The following is a 17,995-nucleotide window of genomic DNA, read 5'->3' on the forward strand; positions in this document are numbered from 1 at the left end:
TGATGTCCACAATTTCAAATATTAAAATACACATGAAACCAAGTTGTAAATCAATATAAATACATTAAAATAACCGATAACCATAAGTTTTACATCAATCCATGTGCATTAAAAAAAATGTCCTAGATAAATTTAAATGCGTCACAAAACTTAATAACATTTATCATGTTTTTATTCAGAAATTTTTTAATAAATGTGAAAAACTATCAAAGTTTATTATACGAAAGCTATCAATTCCATATGTTTTTATTCAATTTAACGGGTTCAACCGGTTTAATTGAACCTATTCAAGCGGATTTTTGTAAAACTCGGCCGGTTCGATCCGATTTAGAAATAGATATAAACCAGTGATAATTGAATCTCTCCCTTCTCCGATTCCCGGTCCAACCGGTTCGACTGGTCGGTTCAATCAGGTTTTTAAAACATTCATTACATAATGATCCAAAAATACGTTAAAAAAAAGTAAATATGTATAATTTTGTCAAACTCAAACTTAACAAGCCAAAGTAATATACACTCACCTTCTATATTTCATTTTTTTTTAGAACGGCATAATGTTGATTTAATGACCGATTAAAATTTTTGGACCTCTTCCCTCTTTTCATGATGCCCCTATTACTTAAGTCGCCTCTCAGTCCACTCGTCAATGTGAAGGCATGAAGAAGATGTCTACTAGCGACCTTTGACCCGAACTTTGAGCTTGTTTTCTCAATTCCTCCATTCTCTCTGCCCATTTGTTCTGCATATGCCTTTATCGCATTTGATACAGGCGGAAACATATGGAACACCAGGCCGCGGGGAAACCACGATGTTTTTTTTCAGTTAAGTTTTTATCAAGTTTAATCAGTAGGGCTTAAAGTATACGTTTTTTTAACTATGTTCAATTCATTCACCTCCCCAATCCCCTCTTCCACCATGTTCTCCTCTCTTGTTTGTTATCACACTTGATAGAGGCAAAAACAAATGGAACAGCGAGCCATCAGGAAAACCACAGGTTTCGGTTGAGATCGATTCAGAAGCACTGAATCGGTAGAAGGGTTTTTAACATATCACGGATATCAAGAGGTGTTTGCGAATCAAATTGGAATTGTTTTGTTATTGTTCTGATTTTGTTGAGAATACAGTATAAAGTCAATGGTCATCCTCTAATCAGACGCAACCTTCCTTTGCCTACCACACGTTTGAAAATCTTTTTTTGGATAGAGGAGATTTGAAGAAATTAAATCGTCCCAAGGGAAGCTACCCAGAAGACGTTAGGTACATCTTTAATGGATACTGACTCTTTATTCACACTACCAGATCAGACATGTCAACGGTTTACTCTGTCAGAGATTCAATTGGCAACCAACAACTTTGACGAGACTTTAGTCATTGGGCGTGGTGGATTCGGCAACGTGTATAAATGTGATCTCAGCAAGATCGGGTCTGTAAGCCAAGTTGCAGTTAAACGGTTGCATGCCATGTCCAACCAAGGAGGCCATGAATTTGAGGCCGAAGTTAAGCTCCTCTCCAAGCTGCGACATGCCAATCTTGTATCTCTTGTTGGTTATTGTATTGAAGGGAAAGAGATGGCCCTTGTATACGAGTTCATGCCCAATGGTACACTTAAAGATCATCTTTGCAAAGCTGATTGTACCTTATCTTGGTCACAACGACTCAAGATATGCATAGGTGCAGCTCGGGGATTAGACTACCTTCACACAGGCACATCAACCCAAAATGGAGTTATACATCGTGATGTGAAGACGTCCAATATTTTATTGGATGCAAACTTTGCTGCTAAAATTTCAGATTTTGGATTGGCCAAAGTTGGTCGAATAGATCAGACACAAACTTATGTCAGCACCAATGTCAAAGGGACATTTGGGTATATGGACCCATGCTACTTCTATACTGGAAATTTGACTAGAAAATCCGATGTTTACGCCTTTGGAGTTGTTCTGTTTGAGGTGTTGTCTGGGAGGCAAGCGGTGGATTCAACCCTAGATGAAGAGCAATGGGGTTTGGCAGCTTGGGCTCAAGACCAAATAAAAGAGGGAAAATACAATCAAATTATTGACAGAAGACTGATGGGCCAAATCTCAAAAAAAATGCTTGAAGGAGTTTGCAAGCTTAGCAAGTCGTTGTTTACATACCCAACCAAAAAAGCGCCCTACAATGGCAGAGGTTGTTGTCAAGCTCGAGTCAATTCGGTCACAAAAAAGAGAAAATGTGAATTCTGTCATTGATGAAGGAAGATTCATTTACAAGGTAATGTCTTTTTTCACAGGAAGAGTTGACATGATTTTGGATAATGCAGTAGGAAGGAAATCTGTGATGCCGGATGAGGTAGTAGGAAAACAATCTTCTACACCTGATCATGCAGAAAGCAGAAAATCTATGATGTTGGATGGTGAAGTAGCAGGAACATATGAGATGCCCGATGGAACAGTAGGAAGAAGATCTGATTTCAGTGGTCTGAATCTTCAGTTATCTAATAATCGAAGTGTAAGACATTTTACATACACTGAAGTGGTACGTGCAACAAATAATTTCAAACACACGGAGCATTCCTCAAGTTTAAATGAACTCATTTACAAAGGCTGGGTTGATGAAAGAACATATGCACCAACAAAATATGGGGTTGGTTTGACGATTTATGTTAGGAAGAAATATATTGAAACGTGGAAGGTATTTCAGTATGTGATATGATGAAGTGGAACTTATTTGAGCTAGCATAATGATTACACCTCATGTACTGTATAGTCATGGTTTCTAGTCTATTCTATATTATTAAGTTACTGATGTACATTTGACAATTTAGCTGTGCAGCTCGAACTTGAACTAGAAGATTTCAATCATCCAAACCTTGTCAAACTCTTGGGATATTGCTCTCAATGGGGAGAATTTTATTGCTTGTACGAGCTTGTTCGTGACACTACATGTTTAGATAAATATCTTTTCATAGGTAAACATGTCTTCCAATTATAATTTTGCAGAACTCTTCAGACTTACATCTCACAAAGTTGGTACATGTTGATAAACATCCCCTAAAATCAACACTAATTAATAAGACCCTGCTTTTCGGTTGTTCACGACATAGTGCAAAAGTAGACTGGCTTTGTTTTCTTCAAGACATAAATTATATGTTATATATGCAGAGCCAGGTAGCACATCACTTCCTTGGGTTTTAAGACTGAAAATAGCAGTAGGAGCAGCTAAAGGCTTGGCTTTCTTACATCGAAGGAAACATCCAGCATATAGCCAATTTAAAACGAATCATATATTGGTGGATATGGTAAATTAGACTGCATGTGATGCCCTTGGATTTTTCATCTTAGCATAGCATAGGTTTTAATTTCTTTCTCAAGTTTTTTTTTTCAGGATTTTAATGCTCGACTATCGGATTTTGAAGTGGAAAATTTATACGCCACAAAAGAACGGTTTGGTTATGTACTCGATGGATTGGCTGGTATTTTCAGTTCACTACCTGAAGACGGTATCTTCTTTTTTAAAAGTGAATTCCTTTGCATATTCTTTACACCACACCAGAACATAGAGACATCCACTTGTCTGAGAAATCATTTACTCAACGGCTAAAAAGCTTGACTTAGATGAGAAGAGTGACCAATCAAACCCCATTTTGGCAGGTGCTGGAGTGAAGAGTGAGATCTCTGCTTTTGGAGTGGTACTACTCGAAATACTAACTGGGATGAAGTTGTATGATGAGAAGAGTCCCTCAGGAAAGCAAAATTTGGTGGAATGGGCTACTATATTTCTAGCAAATGAGTTTAAATTGGGATTGATTTTGGACCCACAACTTCTACATAATGGTTATCCTCCAAATGGAGCATTCAAGTTGGCTCAACTTGTTATAAATTGTCTTCAATCAACACAAACCGGTTGTCCTTCAATGAAAGAAATCGTGCAGGTCTTGTGTGGGTGCTATGAAGAAGAAATCAGATCATTGTGTAGTCAAACATTATAGTGTTTTCTTTTGGCATAAATAGATGTAAAAAAAAGTAAGCTATATCATCTTGGAAGTTGTAGAAGTGTGAAGTCTTGATCAGCTCTCACTATTTCAACAGCCTTAGACTATTCCATTCAAATCTAGGGCAGGCTTCACCAAACGGACACAGTAATACTATTTGATTGGCCAATCATCTTAAGAGATTAGGTTGATTCCCTAAGATATAGGAGTCATAAATATCACATATACCTTCATCTCTTTCACTCGACTCTTGTCCACAATTGTTACCAAACCTTCAATACTTGACCAGCATAAGCCACACATCTGGTATTCGCAATAATGAGCATTATATCTTTGTGTTCATTAGCCATTTTTCATTTATAGGTAGACTGTGCTTCTGTGAAACTCCAGATAGGAAGTTTGGTACGTTTAAGCCCTTCAAGTCTTCAACAAATGATAGAATATTTCACATTGGGTAATAACGCAAAACGAAAACAAAGACACAATCAATTTACGTATGTTGCTCACAGGATCAAGAATACCGGTTATGCCAATGGCTAACACACGAGAAAGACTATTATTTTGTCGAATGGCTTTCTAATAATACATTAGGTTACATGAATTCAATGAATATAAACAGGGTAAATGGCAGAAAAAGTCATTAACTTTTCACATTTTTTTGATTTTGACAATTCATTTTTTCTGTTACAATTAAGGCACTATGTTTTCAACTTGTTGCAATTTTGACTAATTGACCGGTTTACTTTAGGTCATTCGGTTGCCACTACTGACGTGATATGATGACGTGTCGGAAGGAAAAAAAAAAAGTGGCACAAAAGATACCATGTTTTCATTTTTTTTTCTTTTTTGCAATTTGACACTAAGTTTTCAATATTTTCCATTTTTGACACTAAGTTTCCATTTTCTCCAATTTGCAACATAAATATATGCAAAGTCATAATTGCTCTATTTACCCTATAATATAATAAAATATATGTACAATAGATTAAAAATGCATATTGAATTTAATTCCCATACATGGAACTCCGTGAAATGTCATTTAAAGATTTGTGTCTAAACAGTTCTGATTCGACAGTTTCCGTGCATTTGATTTCGCTTTGTGTTAAAAAGATATTATAGAAAGGAAATCAAATATTAGGCCCATGCCTGAGTTAGGAATTGAGTAATCCGCAAGTAATTAAGGATAATAGAACCTTAATTGCTTATAAAAATATAGATCAACATACAATATGTCCTATTATAGTGGGGTTGCAATGGTTTGACTAAGGAAATTTGACCTATTTTTACCAATTGTTACAGTGTGACATCTCGTGTTTAGATGTGTCACCTAGGAAGCAAGTGTGTTACTCATGAAGTTGGATGTACCACTATGGTGAGAGTATGCCACTTTGGTGTATATGTAACACCTGATTCCTGGTATGCCTATGATTCCTCGTCGAGTAGAGTCATGACCCGCGGACAATTTAAGTAACCTACTCGACGAGTCGGGGGACTGACTCGGCGAGTAGGTGCTGGTTGAGTGAAACCCTAAATCTGAGGGTTTGCACCCTATTTAAACACCTTATCTCATCCTCCATCGCCTTTATTTCTCTAAGAAAACTGTGTATCGAAACTCTAGTTGTTTTTGTGTGTTCTAAGGCAATTTTGGTACATTTGGTGGGTTGTGAAGCTTGAATAAGAAGAGAGAAGCTTGAGAGTTCGAGTTGGGGCTTAGAGATTCAGAGATCCAGTTCCATTTTTAGCACAATCAAGGTAAAATGCCCCTGTCTTGGTCTTCTATGTGTTTATTCATCTTTAGACTTGGGCTTTGGGCACATTTAGGGCTTTCCAAGCCATATTCGGATTTGTGGAGTGTTATATGGGGTCTTAACTTCAGATCTGAGTCATTGGAAGGGTCTCATGGCATAAATGTGCCAACTTTATGGCCATGAGAGCCCCATGCATCTTGTAGAGCACCTTTTATGGCTTTTTGAGCGAAAGCCCCCATGTATGTGCACCAAGTTTCGAGCTTTACGTATGAAATGGACATTAGGGGGCCAGATCTATGGTTTTGAGGTGTAAAGGCTCATCTAAATTGACTGTATAGTGTTGTTCAAGGATGGACTCAATGAGTTGTTCTTGGGACTCGACGAGTTGCGGTGTAATGACCACCAAATCCTTTCTGTGGATGGACCAGTTATTAGGGAGGAAAGTCCCATAGATGTTTAGATGCAAAAAGGGACCTGGGAATCATGGGACTCGACGAGTGTATGAAAAGACTCGGCGAGTCCAAGGAAATCTCCTAATCTTTGAAGATGGACTCGACGAGTTGTTCATACAACTCGGCGAGTCGTAGACTGGGCACATTCTTATGAGGGAGATGAACTTACCGATTTCAAGGAAGAACTCGGCGAGTCGGATGAAGATGGTCCTGGTGGTTTGAATGAAGGAGAACTCATCGAGTTCTTGCTAGACTCGACGAGTTGGGGTTGGATCGGGTTAGTGGAGTATGGATTCGACGAGTTGGTAGACTAAATCGGCGAGTAAGGTCAACTAGGAGTTGACTTTGACCAATGTTGACTCTGCCTGGTTTTGGTATTGACCCTGCTTAGGGTTGTATGTTATATTTGATGACTTCAGGGTTGTCGTGTAGGGATTGAGGAGTCGAGGTGAGCCAACCTTCACGCCGAGGACAGTTCAGACACTACACAACATCGAGGTGAGTTACCTTCCAGTAGGAGTGGGTCTAAGGCACCAACGCTGGCCCACTGGTAATTGTTAGTTGGGATGGTTATCTTTGTGATAATTGTCTGGTTTGTTATTATTGGATATGTGAGTATACTAGAATACTAGATATGTGAGTATGCTAGTATGCTAGTTGCCATGTTATATGAGATAGTATCAGTAGAAGGGGACTAGTCCCCGATTCGGTCGTTAGGACCAATGGGTAGGTCGGACACCCTAGATATATCGGACAACATGATTATGATATGATTTTACGTGTTAGTAGTAAGGGTGAAATAGTCCCCGTATTCGGTTGAGATAGACCGGAGGGTAGGTCAGCACCCCATAATAGCTTGACATGTGTAGGTCAGCACCCCAGAATAACTTGATATGGGTAGGTCAGCACCCCAGAATGGCTTGACATGGGTAGGTCAGCACCCCAGAATGGCTTGACATGGGTAGGACGGGCACCCCAGAATCGCCTGGTAGTATGTATGCTATGTGATTGTATGGTATGTGGTATAATGGGGGAACTCACTAAGCTTTGTGCTTACAGTTTCAGTTTTGTTTCAAGTACCTCTTTGTCCAAGGGGAAGGAGTCGGCGGTGTAGGAGCGCATCACACACGCACACATATGATTTCCGCTTATAGTTTTCTGGGATTATACTCTGATATTTTGTTATTTCAGATGATTTGGTTTTGAGACATGATATTATGGTTTTATGTATTAACATGATTTTGTCAATGTTTTGATGAACCATTTTATAAATCACCTAATCAAAAGTGAAATTTTTGGCCTCTAATTTTGGGATGTTACAAGTTGGTATCAAAGCCCTGGTTTGAGGGATTTAGACACACCCTCAGGGGTGTCTAGACTCAAACTGAGGGACTAAAAGATTTTTCACAAAGAAAATAGTTTCTAAAATTTTAAGTTAAAGAATTTTGAGAAAGGACAAGGTGTGTGATGCGTGCGACCGGACGAGCTCAAGTAGGTTTTCCCCAAGATACCCATACTTGTTATGTTATGTGTATGATTTATGATTCTGAGAACTGCATGCTAGATTAGGGCTAAGGATCTCGGAGGATGCCTTGTATGCCTGATATATGATTCTGAGAACTGCATGCTAGAGTAAGTCTAAGGATATAGGAGGATGCCTTGAATGCTTGTTGTATGAGCTGTATGCTAGGACTGTTTAGCCAACGGTAGGATAGCCTGATTAGGCTATGCCTGGTGTGGTTACTCATTGCACGAATGCTGCTTGCTTTGTGCTAAATGGGTCCTGACTAACTTTAACTAACTAGTGAGCGGATATGTAACAGTATTCGCAAGCTAGTTAGGGAAGGGAAGTAAGGACTCCTACTGTAGCTGATGACGGAGAGTAGGTCGGAGGGCGCCCTAGGAGAGCCTAGGACAAGATTAGTGGAAAAAGGTATCGGTAAAGGGACTTGGTGAAGTTGAAGCAATCCTTGAGGAAAGTACGTATAGATGTGGAAGGTAGTATGGGCCGGTACTACTGGAAGCAGAGGATCTGTACTCAAGTCAAGGAGGGTCGAGATGGAACCAGGGAACTTGGAGAGTGTGTGAGACCTCTCGAGAGCATGTATGATCCTAACGTTTATGTGTTTATTTGCAGTATGGTGACAACACGACATGGAGCAGGAGGCTCAGGATCAGGATCGGGCTCGGGTGCATGATTCGAGCAGGTTGATGATAGCTACACGAGTTCATCGCGTCTGAGATCACGAGAGGTATCCTTGACTCGACCCCGATTATTTTTGGGTCGATCAAGGAAGGGATTGTTGAGCTAATGGAGGATCACCTTTGTGCATTCAGGAGTGACTTGGTGTCCAGCCAGTCGGGTACGCACACACTATCCATTAAGGACTTCAAAGGGAGTGGTATGCCGGATTTTCACGGGGTGAAGGACCCCATTGCTGCTAGGAGATGGATCATAAACATTGAGTCTGCGCAGTCGACGAGCTTCTGCCCAGAAGGGTCGAAGGTCTGCTTTGTTGCGGGCTGTCTGAGGGATAAAGCTAGAGATTGGTGGGATTCGGTTGGTGACTCATTGGGAGCCCCAGCCGTCAAGGCTATGGCTTGGTCAGATTTTGTGACCAGATTCAGGGCTGAGTTTGCGCCGGCTGTAGAGCTTCAGTAGCTGGCCATGGAGTTTTTGGATATGAGGCAGACGACTGAGACAGTGGCGGAGATCACCGCCAAGTTCAGGGAGAGGGACCTGTTGGTACCCCAGTATGCGAGGGATAAAAAGATGCGGAAGACCCGTTGCCATAATATGTTGAGGGCTAATATTCGGGAGCATGTCAACTATTATGTCTACCCGACCCTGGAGTTCATGATTTCCAGGGCGCGGGAGAGGGAGCTTGATTTGGAGCACGTCAGGAAGAGGAAAGCAGAGACTAAGTAGGTGACAGGGGTTTCAGGGAAGAAACCCAAGGGATCCGACGTTAGGTCGAAGGGCCAGCCGGGCCAAAGCCGTTGTAGGAAATGCGGCAGGCCACATGAGGGAGCTTGTAGAGCGGGATCATCGGACTACTACAAGTGCGGCAATATGGGGCACTTTGGCAGGGATTGTACTACCCCCGCCCCTACAGTGCAGATGTCAGGCCTGATTTGCTTCCATTGTAATCAAAGGGGCCATAAGAAGGCCAACTGCCCTAGATTGACAACAGCAGGGCCAGCGGCGGCGCCGAACCAGTGTCAGCACAGGTTATAGATGACCAGAAGGCCAAGGTAGAGGCTCCAGTGGTGCGGAGCCAAGCATTTCAGTTGACAGCCGATGAGGCACGCGCTGCACCCGATGTGGTGACAGGTATGATTTCTTTCTTATGATTTTATGTTATGTTGTTGTGATTTTGATATGTTATGTATGTGCTCTTTTTAGGATCGTTCCATGCGAACGGTATCCCAGTTCAGGTATTGTTCGATTCGGGTGCTACCCGATCGTTTGTCTCTCTTGCGCTTAGCAAGAAGTTTCCTAAGTCTTCGGGCATGTTGGATTGCCCTCTAGAGGTCGAGATTGCGGACAACCGGTCAGTGCGAGCATCAGAGGTCTACCGAGATTGTGTTTAGGATGTTCGAGGAGTGTTACCTGGTAGATCTGATTCTTATACCTTTGTAGGGGCACAAAGTTATTATTGGTATGGATTGGCTAAGCCCCAATGGGGCAGTGATTGACTGCGCGCAACAGTTGGTGCGGATCAGGACCCCAAGTGGGGAGAGGTGGTGATTCAGGGCGAGAGGCCATAGCGAGGACCAACTTTATGTTCAACAGCGAGAGCTAGGCGCTACCTTTAATAGGGTTGCGCATGATTTTTTGCCGGCGGGTAAGGCGATAGTGGGTGATGTGCCCGTGGTACGAGAGTTTGCGGATGTATTCCCCGAGGAATTTCTTGGGATACCTCCGGAGAGGCAGGTAGAGTTCAAGATCGACCTAGTCCCTAGTACGGCCCCGATAGCCAAGGCACCGTATCGGTTGGCTCCTCCTGAGATGCAGGAGTTGTCTACATAGCTTCAGGAACTGTTAGAAGAAGGACGGGTCGCATCGGATGTGTATAGACTATCGGGAGCTGAATAAGGTAACGGTGAAGAATCGTGACCCACTTCCGAGGATCGATGACTTCTTTGACCAGCTACAAGGAGCATCTCGGTTCTCCAGGATCGATTTGGGTTTAGGGTATCACCAGATGAGGGTCAGAGAGGACGATGTGCAGAAGACTGCTTTTCGGACGCGTTATGGCCTCTATGAGTTCGTCGTGATGCCTTTCAGGCTCACCAATGCTCCTGTCACGCTCATGGATCTCATGAGCCGCATATGTAGACCGATGTTGGATCGGTCTGTGATAGTTTTCATCGATGACATCTTGGTTTATTCCAAGACGCGAGAGCAACATGAGGAGCACTTGCGAGAGGTTTTGGATACTTTGAGGACAGAGAGGTTGTATGCTAAGTTCTCCAAGTGTGAGTTCTGGTTGCGCGATGTGCAATTTCTTAGGCACCTTGTCAACCAGGACGGGATTTCAGTTGATCCAGCCAAGGTGGAGGCTGTGATGAGGTGGGAGGTTCCGAGGTCTCCATCTGAGTTTCGGAGCTTCCTGGGACTGGCAGGCTACTATCAGAGGTTCATTCAGGACTTCTCCAAGATAGCCGTTCCCCTGACCCGATTGACGAGGAAAGCCATGGTCTTCCACTGGGAGCCAGAGCAGCAAGCCGCATTTGAGACGTTGAGACAGAGATTGTGCGAGGCACCAATCTTAGTCCTGCAAGAGGGCCTAGAGGATTTTGTGGTATACTGCGATGCGTCTATCTCGGGTTTGGGCACGGTATTGATTTAGAGGGGGCATGTTATAGCTTATGCTTTGAGGCAGCTGAAGCCTCACGAGGCGAATTACCAGACGCATGATTTGGAGCAGGGGGCTGTTGTTTTCCCCCTCAAGATTTGACGCCATTACCTCTATGGGGTTCATTGTACCATTTACACGGACCACAAGATCCTGAGGTATCTCATGGATCTGGCAAATCTGAATATGAGGCAGCGTCGGTGGCTTGATGTGGTGAAAGATTATAATTTCGAGATCCTCTACCACCCGGGGAAGGCTAATTTAGTGGTCGATGCACGTAGACGCAAGGCAACACCAATTAGGGACATTTGTCTAAGGATGACAGTTGTGACACTGTTGTTGGAGCAGATTCGGGAGGCCCAACAGGTGGCCATGAAGGAGGAACATCGGAAGCGTGAGCGAATTGTGGGTCAGGTTTCCTCCTTCGATTATAATAGTCGGGGATTGTTGACTTTTCACCGTAGGGTGTAGGTCCCTTATCATGGGTGGTGTGCGCCAAGTATTAATGGCAGAGGTGCACAAATTCAGGTTCTCTATCCATCCCGGGGTGACAAAGATGTACAGGGATCTTCGTCTCGATTATTGGTGGCCTTGTATGAAGAGGGGCATAGCTTGGTTTGTGGAAAGGTGTCTGGCCTACAGGAAGGTCAAGGCTGAGCACCAGATACCTCACAAAAAGGTCCAGCCATTGGATACCCCACTGTAGAAGTGAGAGGATATTACTATGGACTTCATTACGAAGCTTACCAGGACCGCACGAGGGGTGGATTCGATTTGGGTCATCGTTGATCGATTGACCAAGAGCGCCGATTTTATTCCAATTCAGGAGAGTATTTCGGCCGAAAAGTTGGTCGACATCTATATCCGTGAGGTAGTGGCGTGGCACGGGGTGCCAGTTTCAGTGATTTTAGACAGGGACGTGCGGTTCACTTCCAGGTTTTGGAAGAAGTTTCATGACGAGCTGGGTACTCGACTGCATTTTAGCACCGCCTTTCCCCTACAGACGGATGGTCAGAGCGAGCAGACCATCCAGACTCTGGAGGATATGTTGCGGGCCTGTGTTTTAGACTTCGAAGGTAGTTGGGATACTTACCTTCGGGATGTTGTATGGATGAGTTCTCCTATAACAATAGTTATCATGCGAGTATCGACAGTCCTCCTTTCGGGATGTTGTATGGGAGTAAGTGCAGGACCCCGATATGTTGGGCAGAGGTTGCGCAGAGGGTCATGGGGAGTAATGAAGTGGTACTCAAGACTGTGGAGAAGATCCAGTAGGTTCGGAGCAGGCTTCAGACTGCTCAGAGTCTGCAGAAAAGTTATGTCGACAAGCGGCGGTCAGACTTGGAGTTTCAGGTCAGGGATATGGTGCTCCTGAATGTGTCACCATCGAAAGGCGTCTTTCGGTTCAGAAAGCGGGGCAAGTTGGGCCCTAGGTATATTGGACCTTTCAGGGTTATGGCCCGGGTGGGCAAGGTAGCATATAGGCTGGATCTGCCAGCCGAACTCAGTTAGACTCATAGCACTTTTCACGTCTCCCAGTTACAGATATGTCTGGTGTACGATTCGGCAGTGGTGCCTTTAGAGGATATTCAGGTTGATGACAGCCTGAACTACATTGAGCGGCCATTGGAAATCCTTGACAAGAAATCAAGGGATCTGATGAACAAGAGGGTGGAGCTGGTAAAGTTGTAGTGGCAGCACCGCAAGGGCTCAGAAAGGACCTGGGAGTCGGAGGACGAGACGAGGGAGCATTACCCCTATCTTTTTCAGGATCGAGCAGCAGACTTCGGGGACGAATTCTAAGATAAGTGGGGGAGATTTGTAAAATGCCCCTCCTCTTTCAAAAAAAAAAAGGTAAAATGCCCCTGTCTTGGTCTTCTATGTGTTCATTCATCTTTAGACTTGGGTTTTGGGCACATTTAGGGCTTTCCAAGCCATATTCGGATTTGTGGAGTGTTATATGGGGTCTTAACTTCAGATCGGAGTCATTGGAAGGGTCTCATGGCATAAATGTGCCAACTTTATGGCCATGAGAGCCCCATGCATCTTGTAGAGCACTTTTTATGGCTTTTTGAGCCAAAGCCCCCATGCATGTGCACCAAGTTTCGAGCTTTACGTATGAAATGGACATTAGGGGGCCATATCTATGGTTTTGAGGTGTAAAGTCTCATCTAAATCGATTGTATAGTGTTGGTCAAGGATGAACTCACTAAGTTGTTCTTGGGACTCGGCGAGTCGCAGTGTAATGACCACGAAATCCTTTATGTGGATGGACCAGTTGTTAGGGAGGAAAGTCCCATAGATGTGTTTAGATGCAAAAAGGGACCTGGGAATCATGGGAATCGACGAGTGTATGAAAAGACTCGGCGAGTCCAAGGCAATCTCCTAATCTTTGAAGATGGACTCGACGAGTTGTTCATACAACTCGGCGAGTCGTAGACCGGGCACGTTCTTATGAGGGAGATGAACTTACCGATTTCAAGGAAGAACTCGGCGAGTCGGATGAAGATGGTCCTGATGGATTGAATGAAGGAGAACTCATCAAGTTCTTGCTAAACTCGATGAGTGGAGTCGGGGTTGGATCGGGTTAGTGGAGTATAGACTCGACGAGTTGGTAGACCAAATCGGCGAGTAAGGTCAACTAGGTGTTGACTTTGACCAATGTTGACTCTGCCTGGTTTTGGTATTGACCCTGCTTAGGGTTGTATGTTATATTTGATGACTTGAGGATTGTCGTGTAGGGATTGAGGAGTCGAGGTGAGCCGACCTTCACGCCGAGGACAGTTCAGACACTAGACGACATCGAGGAGAGTTACCTTCCAGTAGGAGTGGGTCTAAGGCACCAAGGCCAGCCCACTAGTAATTGTTAGTTGGGATGGTTATTTTTGTGATAATTGACCGGTTTATTATTGTTGGATATGTGAGTATGCTAGAATACTAGATATGTGAGTATGCTTGTTTTCTAGTTGCCATGTTACATGAGATAGTATCAGTAGAAGGGGACTAGTCCCCGAGTCGGTTGTTAGGACCAATGGGTAGGTCGGACACCCCAGATATGTATGACAGCATGATTATGATATGATGTTATGTGTTAGTAGTAGGGGTGAAATGGTCCCCGTGTTCGGTTGAGATAGACCGGAGGGTAGGTCAGCACACATAATAGCTTGACATGGGTAGGGCAGCACCCCAGAATAGCTTGGCATGGGCTTGTCAGCACCCTATAATGGCTTGACATTGGTAGGCCAGCATCCCAAAATGGCTTGACATGGGTAGGACGGGCGCCCCATAATTGCCCAATAGTATTTATGTTATGTGATTGTATGGTATGTGGTATGATGGGGGAAATCACTAAGCTTCGTGCTTACAGTTTCAGTTTTGGTTCCAGGTACCTCTTCATCCAAAGGGAAGGAGCCGACAGTGTAGCAGCGCATCACACACGCACACATATGATTTCCGCTTAGAGTTTTCTGGGATTGTACTCTAATATTTATTTATATCAGATGATTTGGTTTTGAGACCTGATATTATGGTTTTATGTATTGACCTGATTTTGACAACGTTTTGATGAACCATTTTATAAATCACCTAATCAAAAGTGAAATTTTTGGCCTCGAATTTAGGGATGTTACAGTCTAGATGTGCCATTTGTGAAGGAGGTGTGCCAACTAGAAGGAATATGTATCAACTTGAAGGAAGGTGTGCCATTTGTTGAGTAGGAATGCCATCTTGGAGGAAGATGTGCCACCCTTGGAAAAGGTGTGGCATTCCTTGTAGAAGATGTGACATCTTAGTGCAAGGTGTGCCACATGTGTTTCTTGAAGTGCCATGGTATCTTTAATGTGACACATATTTTTATGTTCACTATAATACTGAAGATCGTCTAAGGATGCTCAAGGATTATTGTATAATGTGCCACCTTGACAATTGATGTGCCATGGTGATCTTGATGAGCTGCTTGTTGAATCATGAAGTGACCCTCAATAGCTAAAAGGATTCTTAAAAGGATGCAAAGAGTTAGAGCTTCATTGATGCAAAGTTTTTCTTTCGTTTTTTATGCCAAATAGTTTATGAAGACCTGAGATGATGGAGACTTCGTAAATACCTACTGGAAATTTGCCATTTTGTGTTTCTGAGGAGATACTACATGGATCAGCTTTTACCGACATTGAATGGTTGGTTGTATGTGTCAATTTAGGCATGGCAAGCATGGCCGCCTATCCTTATCTTACTTTTTGTAATGACCCGGTCAATACATGTACTTTTTGCTTCTATAAATAGATGGCCATGGTGAATGACAAAAAGCATGTCTGGATCTCACTTTCCTTGTAATATTTACAATATTAATATACAAGTCTCCTTATCTCCATTATCTTATCATACTTTGTTGTTCATCATTTAGTAACTTGTGTTTGCATGCAAACCATGTTACGATTTAACAGTATCTTGGAACTTGCTTATATTTGTTGTTGTATTTTGTTGCTATGTTTCCTTTTTAAATCTGCAATCTTATTATTGTTAATCTATCTAAAGATCCATGAGATTAACTTAATATTCTGTACCATAATCTTCTAAGCATAGGTTCTTCTCTCAACAACTTAGAATGGTTGCTTTCTAACTTTTCTAAAAACTTCTATAATCTTATAGAAAGACTCTAATTTAAAAGTTATTATATACCACTCAGCTCACTTTTTTTAAAAAGCTTAAAGAAAATAGCACACCTTTACTCTTTAAATGTATCTAATAATGTTGGAGGTTTAAATCGAGCTTAAGTACTTGTTTCAAGTGAGTATCATCATTTCTCTCAAAGAATGGAGAGATATTTAAGAAGAATTAGTAAGGAGGTATGGAGATCAGTAGAAAAAGGACCACATGTACCCATCCTGTCACACATTGTGACTGATAGAACACAAGCTAGACTTGGGGGTGGTTAAGGTTTCATGACCAGACCTACCAACGATGACTTAGATAAGATGCAGAAAGATGAAATTGCTTTCTATGAAATCTCTTGTGGTATTCCTCCTAATAACTTTGATCTTATCATCAACTACAATCCTGCTAATGAAATCTGGGATGTTCTCAAGAATATACATAAAGGAACTGAAAAAGCTCAAGACAAGAAGTTAACCACAACCCTGAATGTTTTCAACAACTTCAAAGCTATCCCTGGAGAAATTCTTGTTGATTCTATGAAAAGATTAAAGGTCATCAACATGAAACTCGCAAACGTGAGTATCACTTGAAGTGATCATGAAACAAACCTATAGTTCATAAATGCTTTGGGAAGACAGTGGACTACGAGGATGACAGTAGTTCAAGGAGACAACAAGATAAAAAAATATGCTGCTACAAAAAATCTATGGTGAACTACAGGCTCAAGAGTCTATGTGATGAAAGATTGTATGGATCTAGGTGGACCACTCGCCTTGTTCGCCCACTCACTATAGTATGCCAACTGATCACCTCAATATCCTCATACTAGAGAATCCTTATATCAAATCCCATATGACGACACATTGCAGCCATATGAACCGGAGATGGTCATTAATGATGAATCATCCATATTACAACACATTACAGTTAGTTCAAACCCCATAAGTGAGCTAAATAAGTTGGATTAGGTGTCTAAGTCAACAACTGAACTAGTATATACTTGAACTATTAGCAAAGTACTGGGTTGCCCTCAAACCTACGAATTGAATAGGATGACTTTTGGAGAGAGAGAGAGAGAGAGAGAGAGAGAGAGAGAGAGAGAAAGAGAGATAGAGATAGAGAGATAGAGAGAGAGAGTTAGAAAGAAAGATAGAGAGACAAAGAGAGAAAGAGAGAGAAAGAGAGAGAGAGAGAGAGAGAGAGAGAGAGAGACTGATTTGTTGATTTATTATATGATTAATAAATAGCAGTAAACGAATCTGTTAATAAACTAATAATATATTAATTAGAAATAGTAATATTTAATTAAGAATTAATCAGAAATTAATTAGAATTAATTTTAAGATTATTTGTATCAATTAAAAGTGGAGGGGTCTAATTATAATTGTTCAATATTTGAGCAAGAGGTTCCAAAATCTTCCTTGGAAGGGATGTATGGTTTCTAAGGATATTCCAGGGCATCTGGAATATTCTTTGCAGATAAATAGGAAGCTGGATAATTACCAATTTGAATTAATACTACTTTATTCAAATTAGGGTTATCTAGGGTTTCTTAATTCAAGTATAAATAAACCCTATGATCTAAAATTTTCGAACACTTTTTTTCTAAGAGCCAAGGCCGAAAATTTGATCTTCTCTATCCTCTTTCTTCAAGTCTCCTAGTGGCTAGGGTTGGGTGTGAACCATCAGAGGCACGAGATTTCTGGAGCTTGCTTCCAAAAGCTTTGAAGAATGATATTATGTTCATTTACTATAACAAATAAAGAGGTATGTAATCTTGCTTTACGAATTCTAATTTCATTAGGATTATTGTAGTTTGATAGTTCATAGTATGTTACCTTTATATGAAAGACATAGATCCTCTTGAGTTGCATGTGATTTAATCATTTAATTGCTAAATATTTTTCTGCTTAGAGCATTGTTTTTGTAACCTGTGTTTTCCATCAGTGGTATCATAGCCTATGACTATCTTTCATCTAATTACACATTACTGAATTGAACATAAAAACTTTTCAATTTTTGGAAAGATTCGATTTGTTCAGTTTTATCTTTCTAATATATTTTGGACACTCATTATTTGGTAACTATCTATTTTATATCTGCCAAATTGGTGGTTGTCGAGGCCAACAAAATTAATATCCTAAAAATTACACACTAAAATAGTGTATAGTGGTAAGGGATCGTATCCATGGAGATTGGTTCAATTTATAACTCTATGAAGAAATCTCTTTGTAAAAATACTTGTAAGATAACAATAAAAAAAATAAAATAAAATGGGGGGTGTTTAGTTCTTTCGAGTGTTTGAAAAAAATT

At 41.7% G+C, this 17,995-nt stretch overlaps 1 protein-coding gene across 1 annotated transcript; it reads left to right on the forward strand.

The window, feature by feature from the left end:
* Positions 1 to 593: 593 nt before the first annotated feature.
* On the forward strand, positions 594 to 4,031 carry LOC111912336 (probable serine/threonine-protein kinase PBL17). The gene is given in 6 exon segments (XM_042896359.2): positions 594 to 2,084; positions 2,086 to 2,670; positions 2,812 to 2,947; positions 3,141 to 3,277; positions 3,364 to 3,478; positions 3,630 to 4,031. Coding segments are annotated over 6 exon segments (2,127 nt in total). The 5' UTR covers positions 594 to 1,268; the 3' UTR covers positions 3,968 to 4,031.
* Positions 4,032 to 17,995: the final 13,964 nt, after the last annotated feature.

The sequence above is a fragment of the Lactuca sativa genome, chromosome 7, assembly GCF_002870075.4.
Source record: "Lactuca sativa cultivar Salinas chromosome 7, Lsat_Salinas_v11, whole genome shotgun sequence".
NCBI lineage: Eukaryota > Viridiplantae > Streptophyta > Magnoliopsida > Asterales > Asteraceae > Lactuca > Lactuca sativa.